Genomic DNA, 19,390 nt, shown 5'->3' on the forward strand with positions numbered 1-19,390 from the left:
GGTTGATTCTGATGTTGCAGTCTGTCCCCCACACAATCCATGACAGTCACAGGAAAATGTTAGCAGAGGTCCCTTTGCACTGGCTTCTTTCCACAGGTGTTTTATCCGAAAGGCTGTTCTGCGGAATGGGATTTTTCCAACCTAAGTTCTTTCCTGGAATCCACTCTCCATCAGTGTCAACCAATCAGAAATGAGTGAGATGACAAATTGTGAAACTCGGAATGGAAGAGTTCCCTAATACACTTTGAACTGCTTGATGATCAGGAAGAGTCAGAGGTCGACTAGGTGTAACACTCCCACAGCACTGCCCATCTCCAGGATTCACATTTTAATCTCCCTCCGCTTTGTCCTGTCAAACACTCCCAGGACAGGTACTGCGTTGGCTGGTTCTAGATTAAAGTTGTGCTGTGCTGTACCTGTCCCACACACTGTGACTTTTCCAATAATCACAGTTGAGGATGTGGTGATTAAAGACAGGATGAAGGTTCTGACCACTGTCCATTGTGTTAGATTCGAGAGAGAAGAACAAAGTTAAGTAAATCCCATGGGAGTCCTTTTAAGATTCCAATCTGCCTTTTCCACACCTCTTCCCCTGTGTACAGAGCCTCAGAGATAAAATGCCAAGGTGTGTTTGTGTCCAGTGTCAATGCTACATATGTGTGTGTCTGCCTCTCAGTGACTGCCTGCCAATGGCATGTGTCCATGTCCCCTTTGACCTGATTGCCAGCGATACAACCCACCCTGATGTCAAGTGGGTGGAAGATTTCGTCCCTGAAGGCAGAGGGCAGGAAGAACTGGGCTGAATCATGGTGCTGACAAGGTGTTCGCAGCATTGCTGGGTTATGGGAGGGGGAGATGAAATATCGTCCCGGGGTTCTTCCTGCTGACTCTCGCACACTGTGAGGCACTCTGTAGCTGAGCAGCATGCTGTCACTCGCTGTCAACTGTGTAGAATGGTCACTTGGATGAGGCGACCCATGGGGAGCGCCAGTAGGTTAGTGACACAGGGAAAGAAGAACATTGGCCAGGGGGTAGGGATGCCTTGTAGAGGTGTAACCTCCCCCACCCTCACCTGCACTCCCCCATCGCTGAGAGAATGAGGCCAATGAGCCACCTTTGAGTCGGTGCCTCCAAATCATTGAATGGCAATAGCACACGTGTTCTTCCTGCCCTCTGCCTTCAGGGACAAAATCTTCCCCCCGCTTGACATCAGGGTGGGTTGTATCGCTGGCAATCAGGTCAAAGGGGACACGGACACATGCCATTGGCAGGCAGTCACTGAGGAGGCAGACACACACATATGTAGCATTGACACTGGACACAAACACACCCATACACCTTGGCATTGACTGAATGGCATTGGCCATGTTTGCCTGTATGTAAGTAACTACTTCTGCTTCCTTCAACCTGAACGGAGATGCCCTGCAGGAATCATCGTGGAGGAACCAAGTGCAGAGATGCCAACTGGTGCCCCACCCGAGTGCCGGTCGCGCAACCCCACCCTCTCTCCTCAGCCTACCGAATACATCTGTCAAACTTGTGCTGAAGCTTGGTTAGACCACACCTGGAGCACCGCTCTGGTCTCCATTTTATAAAGAGAGGATACAGGCACTAGAGTGGGTGCAAAGGAGAGATACCCAAGCACAATACCAGAGTTGAGAGGTTATAACGATTAGGAAAGCCTAAGATGTCGGGACTTCTTTTCTCCAGGAGAGACAGAGGTTTCTTAGATTGTGAAAGGGTTTGAAATGATAGGGGTGGAAATGGTCTTTCCACTTACTGAGGAGACCAGAACTAGGGGGTTATCAACATAAGAGAGTCGCTAATAAATCCAACAGAGAATTCAGGAGACACTTCCTTCCCCAGGGAGAATGTGGCACTCGCTCCCACAGAGAATGGCTGAGGAGCATTGCACAGATATTTCTAAGGGGAAGGTGGATACACCCACGAGGGAGAAAGGAATAGAAGGATGTGTTGATGGGGTGAGAGGAAGAGGAAGAGGTGGAGGAGGCTCATGTGGAGTCTGAACACCAGCATTTGGACAAAGTAGCAGGTTTCTGTGCTGGAAATTCTACTTAACCCCAAATATGCCCTCAGGCTGAAGAGAACAGTCAGTCAGCCCACCCTCATCAGAAGTGGCATCAATTCTATCACGGTTAACCGACGGGTGCTACCCCAATCAGCCACACACTACACCCCAACCAGCCACACATTACACCCCAACCAGCCACACACTACACCCCAACCAGACACACACTACACCCCAACCAGACACACACTACACCCCAACCAGACACATACTACACCCCAACCAGCCACACACTACACCCCAACCAGACACACACTACACCCCAACCAGACACACACTACACCCCTACCAGACACACATTACACCCCAACCAGCCACACACTACACCCCAACCAGCCACACACTACACCCCAACCAACCACACACTACACCCCAACCAACCACACACTACACCCCAACCAGACACACACTACACCCCACCCAGCCACACACTACACCCCAACCAGACACACACTACACCCCACCCAGCCACACACTACACCCCACCCAGCCACACACTACACCCCAACCAGCCACATGCTACACCCTACCCAGCCACACACTACACCTTACCCAGCCACACACTACACCCCAACCAGCCACACACTGCACCCCAACAAGCCACACACTACACCCCAACAAGCCACACACTACACCCCACCCAGCCACACACTACACCCCAACCAGCCACACACAACACTCCAATCAACCACACACTACACCCCAACCAGCTACACGCTACACCCCAACCAGCCACAGGCTACACCCCAACCAACCACATGCTACACTCCACCCAGCCACAGACTAGACTCTAACCAGCCACACACTACACCCCAACCAATCACACACTACACCCCAACAAGCCACACGCTACACCCCAACCAGCCACATACTACACCCCAACCAGCCACATGCTACACCCCAACCAGCCACACGCTACTCCCCAACCAGCCACACGCTACACCCCAACCAGCCACACGCTGCACTCCACCCAGCCACAGACTAGACTCTAACCAGACACACACTACACCCCAACCAGCCACATACTACACCCCAACCAGCCACACGCTACACCCCAACCAGCCACACGCTACACTCCACCCAGCCACAGGCTAGACTCTAACCAGTCACATACTACACCCCAACCAGCCACACACTACACTCCACCCAGCCACAGACTAGACTCGAACCAGCCTTTCACTGCCTCAAGCCCTGAGTTGTCTTCATAGAGAGGCTGGGGATTTCTGAATCATTTGTGCCCATAAACAATTGGACAACTTGTATTCATAGAATGCCATCGCAGCAGTGAAGATGCCCAGACAATTCACACGGATTTGTGTAGGGGTGGTAAGGGTGGTGAGCAGGGTCCCAAAATTGGTTATATGAACAAAGGATGGGCTGGCAGGGGTGCAGTTAGTAGAGGCGTCAGCTGGATCAGAGGGGTTTCTAATGGTGAAGTGAGCTGTGGTTGGGGTTAGGGAGAGAATTGTGGAGAATTGGGATGAGCAGTGTTACAATCGCGCCCAATGGGGGATATTAGCATGGACTGAGCGCTGATGGGGCTGGGAATGTGGGAGGGGTGCTTGATGGACTGCCAGGATAGAGTGGGCCTGCTCAGTGAGAGGTTACAGTGGGCTGGGAACTGGTTCTCCAATACAGTAGCAATCTATATGACAGTAGAGAACACTCACAGGTACAGTGCAGGATACAGAGCTCCATCAGCAATGTACAAACTGGCCAATGGGTAACAAAATCAGGACCTATTCATCTCTACACATACAGGGACAGGGGGAAGCTTAGAAATAAATGTGTACACATGTACATATACACACACACCCACATATATACATATACATACACACACATGTATACACACATATAGACACACAGTAACACACATACACACACACACACATGCGCACATACATGCACACAAACACATTCATACACACACACAAACAAACATATCCACACACACACACATGCATTCACACACACATACATAAACACACACACACATATACACACACACACATACAAGACATACAGATGCGCACACATGCACACTCTTACCTATATCTGTGTATCGTGGTATTGAGCTCAGGCTGGCAGACATTAGAATAGCAAAGGCTAGCAAAGAATTCTCTTCTGAGCCATTTAATCTAACCCGTGCTGTACCTGCCCTGGGAGTGTTTGATGGGGACAGTGTAGAGGGAGCTTTACTCTGTATCTAACCCGTGCTGTACCTGTCCTGGGAGTGTTTGAAGGGACAGTGTAGAGGGAGCTTTACTCTGTATCTAACCTGTGCTATATCTGTCCTGGGAGTGTTTGATGGGGACAATGTAGAGGGAGCTTTACTCTGTATCTAACCCCGTGCTGTACCTGTCCTGGGAGTGTTTGATGGGGTCAGTGTAGAGAGAGCTTTACTCTGTATCTAACCCCGTGCTGTACCTGCCCTGGGAGTGTTTGATGGGGACAATGTAGAGGGAGCTTTACTCTGTATCTAACCCCGTGCTGTACCTGTCCTGGGAGTGTTGATGGGGTCAGTGTAGAGAGAGCTTTACTCTGTATCTAACCCCGTGCTGTACCTGCCCTGGGAGTGTTTGATGGGGACAGTATAGAGGGAGCTTTACTCTGTATCTAACCCTGTGCTGTACCTGTCCTGGGAGTGTTTGATGGGGACAGTGTAAAGGGAGCTTTACTCTGTATCTAACCCCATGCTGTACCTGACCTGGGAGTGTTTGATAGGGACAGTGTAGAGGAAGCTTTACTCTGAATCTAACCCCGTGCTGTACCTGCCCTGGGAGTGTTTGATGGGGACAGTGACTCCCTACAAGGGGCCTGGGTGCCATTCCCCAGCTCTTATATCTCATACTTTAATGATCACAAAATTCAAACACACATGCACAAAGACAAAAGTTTACAAATAGAAGACGAAGAGTGTGGTTGGGTTGCCCAGAGGCACAGCTTGCTTCCCACAGTGGCTTATGCGACTTGCAAGAAGATTAAACACCGGATAAGGCCATTGGGCCCCTCGAGTCTCTTCTGCCATTCAATAAGATCATGGCTGATCTTCTGCCTCAGCTCCACATTCCTGTACCAACCCCAATATCCCTTATTCCCTGCTCCAAAAACCTATCAACCTCTGTATTCAATGTGCTCAACAATGGAGTGTCCAAAATTCTCTGTGGTAGAGAATTCCAAAGATTCCTAATCCTTTGAGTGAAGAAATTACCCCTCACCTCAGCCCTAAATGGCCGAGCTCTTATCCTGAGACGGTGCCCCCTGTGTTCTAGATTCTCCAGCCAGGGGTGGGGGGAGGGAAACATTTTTCCCGGCACCTGTCCTGTCGAGCCCCTTAAGAAATTGCTATATTTCAGTGAGATCACCTCTCATTCCTCTAACGCCAGGGAACATCGGCCTAGTTTCCTCAAGCTCTTAACAGAGGACAGCCCACTCATCCCAGGAACCCTCGGTGCAGGGGGTGAGATGCAAGCTCTGAACTCCCGCACTGAATTTGTATGCCTTACTTACTCACCCTCAGGTACTGACGCTGGTTCCTCCCACCAGATTCCTATAGGGAACGAGCAGCCCGTGACTGGCGTATCAGACCATGCCCGTGGGTGAGTGCTCAGGCTCGGTGCCTGGCTCACCCACTGTTACCCCCCCCCCCCAGCTCTGCCAGGCGGCGGTAACCGGTATCATGATCATGGCTGAGTATTTCTTTGGTAAACCGTGCTCCCCCCCACCACCCCCCCTCGGCCCACACTCCCACGGCCGCTCTCCGCCTAGGCCAGCACATGGACTGCCGAGAGATGGCCAGCTACAGATAGGTTGTGGGTTTATCTGGGGAGATACTGAGCCATGATCACCTGGCGCAGGAGCATTAGGCTCGGTGCAGATTGCTTCACTAACCCTAACCGCTGCTCTCGCTTCTCTTTGCTCCTCGGCAGCAGGAGCAGGTAGACACCACCACTCCCCCACCCGACGGAGACCTGGGGCCTGCCAAGGAGTACTTTACGGGAGAAGACGTTGACCCTGGTGACCCCAGCTACGATTACGACTACGTTTACAGAGATTATTACGAGGACCCCTTGCCCACGGAGATTGGTCCAGGACTTCCTGTTGAGACCGAGGTGTACACAGAAGGAGTAAGTGACCAGAAGAACCTCAATACAGCCCCCTCACCTCTCAATATTTCACTGGAAACCTGCCCTTCCCTGTTGATTGTATGTCATTGGTTGTATCTACTCCAATGTTGACATCCTCTACCCTGTTCTGTGTACATATTTCTCCTGGTCTGTGTACACGTTGTCTCCTGGTCTGTGTACACATTGTCTCCTGGTCTGTGTACACACTGTCTCCTGGCCTGTGTACACACTGTCTCCTGGCCTGTGTACACATTGTCTCCTGGTCTCTGTACACGTTGTCTCCTGGTCTGTGTACATCTTGTCTCCTGGTCTGTGTACATGTCTCCTGGTCTCTGTACATGTTGTCTCCTGGCCTGTGTACACACTGTCTCCTGGCCTGTGTACACATTGTCTCCTGGTCTCTGTACACGTTGTCTCCTGGTCTGTGTACATCTTGTCTCCTGGTCTGTGTACATGTCTCCTGGTCTCTGTACATGTTGTCTCCTGGTCTGTGTACATCTTGTCTCCTGGTCTGTGTACATGTTGTCTCCTGGTCTCTGTACACGTTGTCCCCTGGTCTGTGTACATGTTGTCTCCTGGTCTGTGTACATGTTGTCTCCTGGTCTGTGTACACATTGTCTCCTGGTCTGTGTACACGTTGTCCCCTGGTCTGTGTGCATGTCGTCTTCTGGTCTGTGCACATGTTGTCTCCTGGTCTGTACACATTGTCTCCTGGTCTCTGTACACATTGTCTCCTGGTCTCTGTACACATTGTCTCCTGGTCTGTGTACATGTTGTCTCCTGGTCTGTGTACATGTTGTCTCCTGGTCTGTGTACACGTTGTCCCCTGGTCTGTGTGCATGTCGTCTTCTGGTCTGTGCACATGTTGTCTCCTGGTCTGTACACATTATCTCCTGGTCTCTTTACATGTCATCTCTGAAAGCCCCTTTATGTTCTGTTTCTTCACATTCGTCTTCTGTTCCCCCCCAAGGTGTCAACCTGTGCTGCTCCTATACAATGCGGTTACCTCCTTGTGTTTTGTTGTTGTGTCTCTACTGTTATTTCCTGATTGGTTTTTCACTCTCGCAACTTCAGCCACCCTGCAGCACTCCCTGACGCCTTCCTTGCTGTCTGTGGTAATGTTACATCATCTCCTGCTGCGGTGATGTCATCTCCTGCTGCGGTGACATCATCTGCTGCGGTGATGACGTACCTTTCTGTGGAGATGTCATCTCCTGCTGCCGTGATGCCATCTCCTGCTGCTGTGATGTCATCTCCAGCTGTGGTGATGTCATCTCCAGCTGTGGTGATGTCATCTCCTGCTGCCGTGATGTCATCTCCTGTTCTGCCACGCATTTGCACACTTCCTGTTAATCTATGATTCCATTTCCTGGGCGCTGATATTGCATCTTCGCTGATGTGATGTTCAGCTCTCCGGTGCTCCGCTTTGATCCGCGCGATGCTATCTCTCATTCAGTGATACCATCGTTCACTTCTATCAATCTGTGTCATGGCGCCAGCCTGCCAGTGCCAGCTCCCTGTAAATGAAATGTCCGAGTGTGTGTGGCGCCACTGCTCCTTGGAAGTGGGGCACCATCTCGCATTTGACCGATGCCGCCCATTAGTTCCTTTCAGTGACGTTGTGTTCCGTTCCACATTACATCTTGTTCTTGGCGATGCCGTCTCTGGTAACGGCGCCAGTTCCAATGCTCGCTCTTCGGTTCATCCTCTGCCAGAAACTGCCGTAATCTCGCCGTCATGTGGGTCTGGGGGGGCGGGGTGGGGGGGACGCAGAGTGCAGGTAGTAGGGGATCGGGGATGGTGGGAGTGGTGGGAAGCATCAGGGCAGGTAAGTTATTGAAGTATAATAGAACAACAGAGAGGAACCCCCCCTCCCCAACCGCAACCCCCCGACCGCAATCCCCAACCCCCCCCACCGCAATCCGCAACCCCCCACTGCCCCCACCGCAACCCCCATCCCACTGCAACCACCCCCACCCACCACAACCCCCCAATGCCCCCACCACTCCCCCTGCCACCCCCACGACAAGAGCAGATAGAGAGAAAAGGGTGATTTGTCCCAGTGATCGCCTGTACATTCTGCTGTCAATCCCCAGTCATTGTCAGTCAGAAACCTTCCCGGGGGGGTTTGTAATCATCAGCCGTGTCACAAGGTCGTGACAGCCTTGCCCACCTCAGCTCTCTGCATGGCCCCCAGGACCGGCATCTCAATTCGATAGCTTTGAGTTGGGAGGGGAATGAGTTATTTTCCCAAGGCCAGGATCGACGTGGCAGGTGTGGTGTGTACGCTCCCCCTTCCCCGCCACCCCCCACCCCGCCATCCCCCCCAACCTCCCACCCCAACCCCCCATCCCCCCACCCCCACATCCCCCCAACCCCCCAGCCCCCCAACCCCCACCCCCCCAACCCCCCATCCCCCAACCCCCCACCCCCACATCCCCCCAACCCCCCATCCCCCATCCCCCACCCCCCCAACCTCCCACCCCAACCCCCCATCCCCCCACCCCAACCCCCCATCCCCCCACCCCCACATCCCCCCATCCCCCATCCCCCCACCCCCAGAACCCCCCATCCCCCCACACCCACAACCCCCCATCCCCTCATCCCCACAACCCCCCATCCCCCACCCCCCAACCCCCCATCCCCCCACCCCCACAACCCCCCATCCCCCCAACCCCCCATCCCCCCAAACCCCACCCCCACAACCCCCCATCCCCCCACCCCCACAACCCCCCACCCCCACAACCCCCCATCCCCCCATCCCCACAACCCCCCATCCCCCCACACCCCCACCCCCCACCACCCAACCCCCCAACCCCATCCAACCCCACCCAAACACCCATCACCCCAACCCCCCACCACCCCCACCCCCCCAACCCCCACCGATCCACACCACCCCCCACCCCCCCAGCCTCTTTCCCCCACAGGCCCGGAGCCCAGTGGCTCTGGTGAGTGTTCACTCACTGTCTGAGTTTCCAGCGCCCACCACAGGAGGTTGTGGTGTTTGAGACGGGAATCAGGTGTTTAGTTGTGAACCGGTGTTTTGTTCTTTCAGATGGCTCTGAGCGGATTGAAGGGAGAGAAAGGGGAGCCTGCAGTTGTTGAACCCGTGAGTACCTGACCCTGTCCTGTCCTGTCTGTCATCGCCAGGGCTGTGTATCTGTGCTATTGGGAGAGAAGCTGGCTCATTACCCGAACGGGAGAGGGGGACCTCCTCTCTCACCCTACACCTCTCCCCCACTCCCCTCCCCTCCCCCTCCCCCTCCAAACCTCTCCCCCTGTCCTGTATCTCCCTCCTCTACGCCCCTCCTCTTCTTCCCCTCCTCCTCATTCCCTTCTCCTCTCCCCTCCCCCTCTCCTCCAACTCCTCTTCTCCCTTTTCTCTCTCTCTCCATCTTCCTCTCCCCCTCCTCTCCCCTTCCTCTCTTTCTCCATCCTCTCCTCTCCTCCTCCTCCTCTCCCCTTCCTTCTCTCCCCCGCCTCCTCTCCCCTGCCTCCTCTCCCCCACCTCCTCTCCTCCGCCTCCTCTCCCCTTCCTTCTCTCCCCCGCCTCCTCTCCCCTTCCTTCTCTCCCCCGCCTCCTCTCCCCTTCCTTCTCTCCCCCGCCTCCTCTCCCCCACCTCCTCTCCCCCGCCTCCTCTCCCCTTCCTTCTCTCCCCCGCCTCCTCTCCCCCACCTCCTCTCCCCTGCCTCCTCTCCCCTTCCTTCTCTCCCCTGCCTCCTCTCCCCCACCTCCTCTCCCCGCCTCCTCTCCCCTTCCTTCTCTCCCCCGCCTCCTCTCCCCCACCTCCTCTCCCCTGCATCCTCTTCCCCCTCCTCCTCTCCCCTTTTTTCTCTCCCCTTCCTTCTCTCCCTACCTCCTCTTTCCCTCCTCTGTCTCACTCTCCATCCTCGCCTCCCGTCCTCTTCTTTCCCTCCTCCCCCTCCCCTCCCCCCTCCTCTCTTCCTCTTTCTCTCCTCTCTCTCTCCATCCTCCTCTCCCCTCCCCTCCTCCTCCCCTCCTCCCCTCCTCCTCTTCCCCTCCTCCTCTTCCCAGCTCCTCTCTCCCACCTCTTTATCTCTCCCTCCCCAACTCTCTCTCGCTCCTCTCTCTCTCTCTCTTTCCCCCTCCACCTCTCCCCCTCCTCCTCTTCCCTCCTCCTATTCCCCTCCTCTTCTTTACCTGCCCTTCTTACCCTCCTCCTCTCTCCCAACTCCTCTCTCCATCCTCTCTCACTCTCCATCCTCCTCTCCCTCTCTTCTCCCCTTCCTCTCTATCTCTCTCCATTCTCCTCTCCCCGCTCATCTCCCCTTCCTCCTCTTCCCCTCCTCCTCTCCTTGTCTCCCTCCTCCCCTCCACAACTCCTCTCTTGCTCCTCTCTCTCTCTCTCCTCCCCCACCTCTCCACCTCCTCCTCTCTCTCTCTCTCCTCTTTCTCTCCTCTCTCTCTCCACCCTCCTCTCCCACTCCTCCTCTCCCATACTCCTCTCCCCCTCCTCCTCTACCCTTCCTCCTCTACCCCTCCTCCTCTCCCCTTCCTCCTCTCCACTCCTCTCCCCAAATCCTCTCTCCCTTCTCTCTCTCTCTCCCTCCTCCCCTCCCCAACTCCTCTCTCGCTCCTCTCTCTCTCTTCCCCTCCTCCTCTTCCTCCCTCCTCTTCCCCCCCTCCTCTTCCCCTGCCCCTTTTACCTTCCTCCTCTCCCCCAACTCCTCTCTCCCTCCTCTCCCACTCTCCATCCCCCTCTCCCCCGTCCTCTCCCCTTGTCTCTCCCCTCTCCTCTCTCCTTGTCTCCCCCCTCTCCTCTCCCCTCCTCCTCTCCCCTCCTCGTCTCCCCTTCCTAACCTTCACCTCCTCCTCTCCCCAACTCCTCTCTCCCTTCTCCATCTCTCTCTCTCCCTCCTTTTTCTCTCCTCTCTCTTTCTCCATCTTCGTCTCCCCTTCCTTGTCTCCCCCTCCTCCACTTCCTTCTCCTCTTCCTCCTCTCTCCCTCCTCCTCCTCCTCTCCCCTTCCTTCTCCCCCTCTGCCCTTCCTTCTCTCCCCCATCCTCTTCTCCCCTCCTCCTCCCCCCAGCCCCTCTCTCCCTCCTCTATCTCTCTCCCTCCTCTTTCTCCCCACTCTTTCTCTCCATCCTCCTCTTCCCCTCCTCCTCCTCTCCCCCCCTCCTCTTACCCTGCACCTCTTACCCTCCTCCTCTCCCTCAACTCCTTTCTCCCTCCTCTCTCACACTCCATCCTCCTCTTCCCCTCTTCTCCCCTTCCTCTCTCTCTCTCTCTATCCTCATCTCCTCCTCCTCCCCCTCCCCTCTCCCTCCCCTCCCCCTCCTCCTCTCTCCCTCCTCTTTCTCTCCTCTTTCTCCCCTCTCTCTTTCCACCCTCCTCTTCCCTCCTCCCCTCCCTTCCTCTTCTCTCCCAGTCCTCCTCTTCCCATACTCTCCCTCTCCTGTACCTGACTCTCTCTGTTTATTTACAGGGTATTCCCTCCCTCTCCTGTACCTGACTCTCTCTGTTTTTTTTACAGGGTATCCCCTCCCCCTCCTGTATCTGACTCTCTCTGTTTATTTACAGGGGATGCTGGTTGAAGGTCCACCTGGTCCAGAAGGCCCTGCGGTAAGTGACTAAACTGGGTTCAGGAGTTGCGCTGTCCCTGAATCATTCTCTTCCATGTGCCGCCAGATATTATCTCTGTCCCATTGAACCATCCACTCAGATGTTTACCCCCACCTGAATTTTCCCTCTGATGTTGCCGCCACAGTTTTTACCTTCAACCTGAATGAATCTTCCATTATTGAGTAAAGAGGAATGAAGGAGGAAAGAGTAGGGAGGGTGGAGGAAAGATGGCGATAGGGAGGGTGGAGTGGAGAGAGAGAGATAGAAAAAGCGAGAGCGGGCGAGAGGGAGGGTAGAGAGACATTGTGGAGGATGGAGAGATAGTGAGGTAGGAGAGAGAGAGAGAGAGGGAGGATGGAGGAGATAGCGAGGGGGAGAGTGGAAGATGGAGAGAGGGAGGGAGGGAGGAGAGAGGGAGAGGGAGGGAAGGGGAGTGGCGGAAAGAGAGAGGGATGGAAAGGGGAGAGAGAGTGGAAGGGAGGAGGGGAGAGAGTGGGAGGGAGGAGGAGGAAGGGAGACAGGGTGGAGAAGTGAGTGAGGAAGAAAGAGAGAGGGAGTGAGTGAGAGTGGAGGAGAGAGATAGGGAGCGAGGAGGAGAGACATAGGGAGAGTTATGGAGAGGGAGAGAGAGGGAGGGTGGAAGAGGGAGAGAGGGGCAGTGTGGGTGGAGGTTAGGGGAGTGTAGGGGAGAGGGAGGTGGTTTTGGAGGGTAGAGAAAGAGGCTGAGTGTGGAGGATGGAGAGAGGGGTGAGGGTGGAGGAGAGAGAGGCTTCACTCTATCCTGTGTGAGGTTATATCTGGAGGGTGGGAGGTAGGGGGAGAGGATAAAAGTGGAGGGTGAGGTGGAGGGACAGTGTGAGATTGAAGGGCTTATTGAAGTAAAGCCAGCCCGCTTTGCGAGCTGGCCTCAGAGTGAGAAGGAACCTCCTCGGTTTCAGGAGCCTCTCTGCTACACCGAGGGTGTGCTGCACTGTCACTTAAATGACATCTGAATCCCAGATGCTATGTGCCCGGTCAGGAGACCCTTCCCCATCCTATAGGACTCGTTAAAGAGGATCAGGATATTCTTCTGGTCTCCATACCAACATCGCTCTGTCCACCACAAACCGACAAGCTGACCCTAACCCTAACCATTCCTCTCGTGGCATTCCTGCTGAATGGTTGGGCTTGGATTCCGGAACGTTCTCTGCATTTCATAGCAGCTTCCTCTCTGAGATATCCCCATTGTTACACGTGTGGTGCCTTTTGTCCCTGTTTTTCTCTCTCTCCTCTCCCTCACTCTCTGTCCCTTTCACCCCTCCTCTTTCTCTCGCTCAGTCCCTCCTCTTCTTCCTTTTCCTCCCCTGTCTCTCTCTCTCTCTCTCCCTCTCTCTCTCCTCTCCTTTTGGTAGGAAGAATAAGGAGGAGTCACTTATTTCTTGGAAGATGCAAGACTGGACGGGGCAGAGGAACACAGAGATCTCGCGGTACAAATGCTAAATGTGCACTAAAAGTTGTGCCATGCATTAGCAAGACCATAAAAATAGCAAAACAAGCACTAGGCTTTATTTCTTGAGGGATAGAGTTGAGAAATAGGGAAGTAATGTTAAAACTTGTATTGTATTTTGGTTAGGCCACATTTAGGCCAGAATTTAACGTCCTCCCACTGGCGGGTTTTGAGGTGGGGGGTGGGGGGGGTGTGTGAAGGGATGAGGGGGTGCGGAGTGTGAAATTGGGGGAATGAGACTCTCCCCCGGGTTCCCACTCGGTCTGACCGCTCAGCCATTTTACGCTGGGGCGAAGGACCTTTGGACGGGAAGCCCACCCTTACCCCAGCTCAGGCCCTTATTGGCCGCTAAAGGGCCGCTTCCCGCCCAGCCTCAATTTTTAGGCTGGGGGGAGGATCGAGCTGGAGTGAGACCTCAGGTGGGAAGGGGTGGGGAGGGGCTGGTGCCTCCATCGAAAACCCCCACCCCCCTGAAGTCAGGTGCCCGCCCCCACCCCCTATTTAAGGTCCGGTGGCCTCTGGACTTCCCTCCTCACTGGCCGGATTTCAGTCCACTGCAGCTCCTGTGCCAATCTGATTGCCCGGCAGCTCGCGAAGGCGGGGACTCCCCCGGTTGCCACATTATAAAAAGGGAGGGTACAGGGACTCTGGAGAGGGTGCAGAGAAGATTGACAGCGATGATCCCTGAAATGTGTGGGTACGCCCATCGGGAAAGGACCGACAAGCTGGATCTCATTTCTCTTTTTAAAAAAAGGCTGGTGGGGGGGATGGGGGGAGCGTGTGTGTGCTGATAGGGGTCTTTAAAATGATGGAAAGTTTTGACAGAGCAGATTCAGAGAGAATATTTCCTCCTGTGTGGGAAGAGCATAACTAGAAGCCTTCGATATAAGAGAGTCACCGAGAATTCCAATAAGGAATTCAGGAGAAACCTTTTTACCCAAAGAGCGGTGAGAATATGGAACTCGCTATCACAGGGATTGGTTGAAGAGAATAGTATAGATGTATTTAAGGGGAATCTAGATAAGCGCATAAGGGAGAAAGGGATAGAGGGTTAGGATGATAGGTTTAGATGAGGAATGATGGGAGGGGGCTGGAGTGGAGCATGCGCATGGACTGGGTGGGCTGAATACCCTCTTTCTATGTCATGTATCCTCTGTAACCCTTTCTCTCCCCCCGCTTTCGTTTTCCACCCTCTCTCTTCCCTCAACTTCAGCCTTTCTCTCTCTGCCTCTCTGCCATGTCTTTGTCTGTGCTATTCCTGTCTCTCCCTCTCTCTCTCTCTCTCTGTTTCTCCACGTTACTCTCTCCCTCACTCTCACAGGCAGATTGCAATGTAACGACGAGAATGCCGATGAATCTTGTTTGTTGGCCGGTGCTGGGCACTTGTGCCTCAGACCCTGCCCACTGTATTTGTCCTGATTTGGGTTGTTTTTTCTTGCTTCTGTTCACAGGGTCAGCCTGGCCCCTCAGGTCCATCGGGACCTCCCGGACCCATGGGCGATCCCGGAGAGAGGGTGAGTCCCTTCAGTTGCCTCTGCAGAGAATCTGTTCAATGCTGCCGCTCCCCGAGTCTGGAGCCATGGTTTGAGGCTGCCCGTCCCGCTGGGTGGGGGGTGGGCGGGGTGGGGGGGGGTAGAGGGGTGGGGTGGGGGTGTGGTAGAGTTCAGGCCTGACGTCCATCCCACAGACCTGCCGGTTTGACTGCACATCGAAACCAGCCAGTACCCTGACCTGAACTCCGCCTGGGCAGATCTGACCAAACCTGGGATGTTCTGAGCGTGTGAGAATCGGAGACATCGGCAGCATTATTCAGCTTTTTGTGTAGAACTTACTGTCAGTGTTGTCTTCAATATATTTGATTTTCCTCGGGTCATCGCAGACATGACACTAGTTTCTAAATGTACAGGACCTTTATTGACAGAGCTTCATACAAAGTTTAAAATGTCTACATTCTGCTTCAGCTCTCAGCTGCTGGTAGCTTCTGTGGTGGTCTGTTTACTTTGCTCTGAGTCAACACCCGGGTTTAGCCAATCAAGCACAGTAACCATCAATTGGAAACAGAGTTTCTCTGTGTGTGTGTGTGTGTGTGTGTGTGTGTTTCAGTGTGTGCATCTCAGTGTGTAAGTGTGTGTGTGTGGAGTGACAGGGAGCCATGTGTGTGTGTGTTTCAGTGTGTGTGTTTCAGTGTGTGTGTGTGTGTGTTTCAGTGTTTGTGTGTGTGTGTGTTTCAGCGTGTTTGTGTGTGTTTCAGTGTTTGTGTGTGTGTGTGTTTCAGCGTGTGAGAGTGTGTGTATGTGAAGTGTGTGTGTGTTTCAGTGCGTAAGTGTGTGTGTGTGTGTGGAGTGACAGGGAGCAGTGTATGTGTGTGTATTTCAGTGTGTGCATGTTTCAATGTGTAAGTGTGTGTGTGTATGTGTGTGCATGGAGTGACAGGGCGCAGTGTGTGTGTGTTTCAGTGTGTGAATCTGTGTGTGTGTGTGTGTGTTTCAGTGTGTGAGTATGTGTGTGTGAAATGACAGGGAGTAATGTGTGTGTGTTTGTGTCTGTGTATGTGTGTGTGTTTGTGTGAGTGCGCCTTTGTGTGAGTCTGTGTTTCAGTGTGCGAGTGTTTCAGTCTTTAAGTGTGTGCATGTGGAGTGACAGAGAGCAGTGTGTGTATATATGTGTGTGTGTGTGTGTGTGTGTGTGTGTATGTGCGTGTTTCAGTGTGTGAGTGTGTGATAGTGTGTGTGTGTGTGTGTGTGTGTGTGTGTGGAGTGACAGGGAGCTGTATGTGTGTGTGCATGTTTCAGTGTGCATGTTTCAGTATGTGTGTGTGATAGTGTGTGTGTGTTTCAGTGCGTGCTTGTGTGATAGTGTGTGTGTGTTTTAGTGTATCAGTGTGGAGTGATGGGGAACTGCATGTGTGTGTTTCAGTGTGTGTGTTTCAGTGTGTGTGTTTCAGTGTGTGTGTGTTTCAGTGTGTGTATTTCTGCATGTGTTTCAGTGTGTGTGTTTCACTGTGTGTGTGTTTCAGTATGTGTGCATGCGTTTCAGTGTGCGTGTGTTTCAGTGTGTGTGTGTTAGTGTGTGCTTCAGTGTTTGTTTCAGTGTGTGTTTCAGTGTGTGAGTGTTTTTGTGTGTGAAGTGACGGGGAGCAATGTGTGTGTGTGTTTGTGTGAGTGTGTGTTTCAGTGTGTGTGTTTCAGTGTTTGTGTCTGTTTCAGTGTATGTGTGTGGAGTGACAGGGAGCATTGTGTGTGTTTCAGTGTGTATTTCAGTGTGTAAGTGTGTTTCAGTATGTGTGTGTGATAATGTGTGTGTTTCAGTGTGTGTGGAGTGATGGTGAGCAGTGCGTGTGTGTCTGAATCAGTATGTGTGTTTCAGTGTGTAAGTGTGTGTGTGGAGTGATGGGGAGCTGCACATTTGTGTGTGTGTGTGGAGTGACAGGGAGCAGTGCGTGAGTGCATGCTTCAGTGTGTGTGTCTCAGTGTGTAAGTGTGTGTGTGGAGTGACAAGGAGCAGTGTGTGTGTGTGTTTCAGTGTGTGTGTGTTTCAGTGTGTGTATGTGATAGTATGTGTGTTTCAGTGTGTGGAGTGATGGGGAGCAGTGTGTGTGTGTGTTTCAGTGTGTGTTTCAGTGTGTGTGTGTTTCATTGTGTGCATGTGATAGTGTGTGTGTTTCAGTGTGTGGAGTGATGGGGAGCAGTGTGTGTGTGTGTTTTAGTGTGTGTGTTTTAGTGTGTAAGTGTGTGTGTGGAGTGATGGGAGCATGTGTGTTTCACTGTGTGAGTGTGTGATAGTGTGTGTGTGTGTTTCAGTATGTAAGTGTGTGTGTGGAGTGATGGGGAGCTGTGCGTGTGCATATTTGTGTGTGGAGTGACAGGGAGCAGTGTGAATGTGTGTGTTTAATTGTGTGTGAATGTGTGTGTGTTTCAGTGTGTGCGTGTGCATGTGCATGTGTTTCAATGTGTGAGTGTGTGTGCTTCAGTGTGTGTTTGTGTGTATCATGAAGCTATTAATGTATATAATATTACTGGAAAATATTTTCTTTTGAAATACCGGTTTAGTCTGTGGTGTGTCTTAATTGGATTAAAGCCAGCTAGTCTGGGTGCTTTGATGTGTACTATTTTTGAGATATAAACAGAGAGGTAGCGTGCATTTGCATTTTTTGAATAGCGCATTCAAGAAATGGGATGAAAACTACTACTTAGCGAGCAGAGACCGAGCAATATGTTTATATTACTAACAAAAAAGATACTATGAAAGGGGTTTTATTGTTAGAAGAGGTGGGTTCAAAGAGGCTGGTGATATAATGAGAATTTACATTCAGTGAGCTGTGCTAGGTATAACCTCAGCAGTTTTGTGTGTGCAGGGCAGAGGCAATGTGAGATCAAAAGGTAGGTGTAAGCCTCCAACTGACTCCACAGGAACCAAAGTGAAAGGAACCTAATTTTGAATTCGTAAGGTGACAATGCTTTGCCTGGTGTTTGGTTAAGTCTATGGGTTGCTGTTGTCTTAATGGAGATTAGTTTGCGAATTTGTTAAAAGTTATGATCGTAGTAATTTGTAGCCATGTGTATATATTTAACTTGTGTAAATTAATAAAATGTTTCATTTAGCTTAATAAAAAACCTCTCAAGAACTCAAGTATGATGCATGAATTTAGAATTGCCTCAAACATAACACTTAAAATTATAGGTTATGACAGTTGTTTTAAGTTTCCCTCTGGCATTTTAAAAAAAGTAACTCAGCTTTACCAACTGCTCAGGTATGTTTCAGTGTGTTTCAGTGTGTGTGTGTTTCAATGTATGTGCATGTATGTTTCAGTGTGTAAGTGTGTGTGTGTGGAATGACAGGGAACTGTGTGTGTGTGTGTTTCAGTGTGTGTGTGTGAGTGGAGTGATGGGGAACTGTGTGTGTGTGTTTCTGGCAGTGAATGTGTGTGCATGTGTTCCTGTGTGTGTGTGTTTCTGTGTGTGTGTTTTTCAGTGTGTGAATGTGTGTGTGTGTTTCTGTGTGTGTGTTTTTCAGTATGTGAATGTGTGTGTGTGTTTCTGTGTGTGTGTGTGAATGTGTGATAGTGTGGGTGTGCTTCAGTGTCTGTGTGTGTGTGTGTGTGTGTGTGTTTCTGCGTGTGTATGTTCCTGTGTGTGTGTGTGTGTGTGTGTTTCTGTATGTATGTTTTTCAGTGTGTGAATGTGTGTGTGTGTTTCATGTGTGAATGTGTGATAGTGTAGTGTGTGCTTCAGTGTGTGTGTGTTTCAGTGTGTGTGTGTTTATCTGGAGCTTGGTCTATGTGAGTGACGGGGATCGCTGTGTTTAAAGAGTGACTGGAAATGTGATGTGTGTGTGTGATGACAGTCTGCGTTGTGGAAGGAGTTACAAAGACTTATTGAATTTTAGTTTCTCTGCCTGCTTCCTGCCAAGTTTCTCATCTCTTTCCTGAATTGGTCCCCAGGTACAGGATGGCGGAGTAAGACTCTGTCCTCCTCTGGTGGACATGCTCTGCATTACAGCAACAGAGAGGGACAGTGGCTTCTGCAAATAACACTGAACTGAGGGAATCCCATCTGGTATTTTTAGCTCACAACTAGTCTTGTTGTAACTTGTTGTCTCCCCTTGACATTCAATGGTATTAGTATCTCTGAATCCCCCGCTATCAACATCCTGGGGGGGTTACCACTGACCATAAACTGAACTGGACTAGCCATATAAATACTGTTGCTACAAGAGCAGGTCAGAGGCTAGGAATCCTGCAGAGAGTAACTCACCTCCTGACTCCCCAAAGCCCGTTCACCCCATCTACAAGGCACAAGTCAGGAGTGTGATGGAATACTTTCCACTTGCCTGGATGAGAGCAGCTCCCACAACACTCAAGAAGCTTGACACTGTCCAGGGCAAAGCAGCCCGCTTGATTGGCACCCCATCCACAAACATTCACTCCCTCCACCACCGATGCACAGTAGCAGTAGTGTGTACCATCTACAAGATGTGCTGCAGAAATTCACTAAGGCTCCTTTGACTTATTGTCCACCGTATTGCCCTTGAGAGGGTGGGGCTGAGCTGCCTTCATGATAACTGGGTGCTGGGTGGTTTGCTGGGCCATTGCAGAGGGC

At 52.1% G+C, this 19,390-nt stretch overlaps 1 protein-coding gene across 1 annotated transcript in view; it reads left to right on the top strand.

The window, feature by feature from the left end:
* LOC144677755 (collagen alpha-1(V) chain-like) overlaps nucleotides 1–18,856 on the top strand; it is a 31,132-nt gene extending 12,276 nt beyond the window's left edge. The window contains exons 5-9 of the mRNA XM_078537782.1: nucleotides 6,022–6,219; nucleotides 9,275–9,328; nucleotides 11,765–11,806; nucleotides 14,744–14,806; nucleotides 18,733–18,856. Of these exons, the coding sequence (XP_078393908.1) occupies nucleotides 6,022–6,219; nucleotides 9,275–9,328; nucleotides 11,765–11,806; nucleotides 14,744–14,806; nucleotides 18,733–18,822 (447 nt within the window). The 3' untranslated portion in view covers nucleotides 18,823–18,856. The remainder of the gene's footprint in view (nucleotides 1–6,021; nucleotides 6,220–9,274; nucleotides 9,329–11,764; nucleotides 11,807–14,743; nucleotides 14,807–18,732) is intronic.
* The last annotated feature ends 534 nt before the right edge of the window (nucleotides 18,857–19,390 follow it).

This window comes from Cetorhinus maximus, unplaced genomic scaffold, assembly GCF_964194155.1.
Source record: "Cetorhinus maximus unplaced genomic scaffold, sCetMax3.hap1.1 HAP1_SCAFFOLD_2987, whole genome shotgun sequence".
Classification (NCBI taxonomy): domain Eukaryota; kingdom Metazoa; phylum Chordata; class Chondrichthyes; order Lamniformes; family Cetorhinidae; genus Cetorhinus; species Cetorhinus maximus.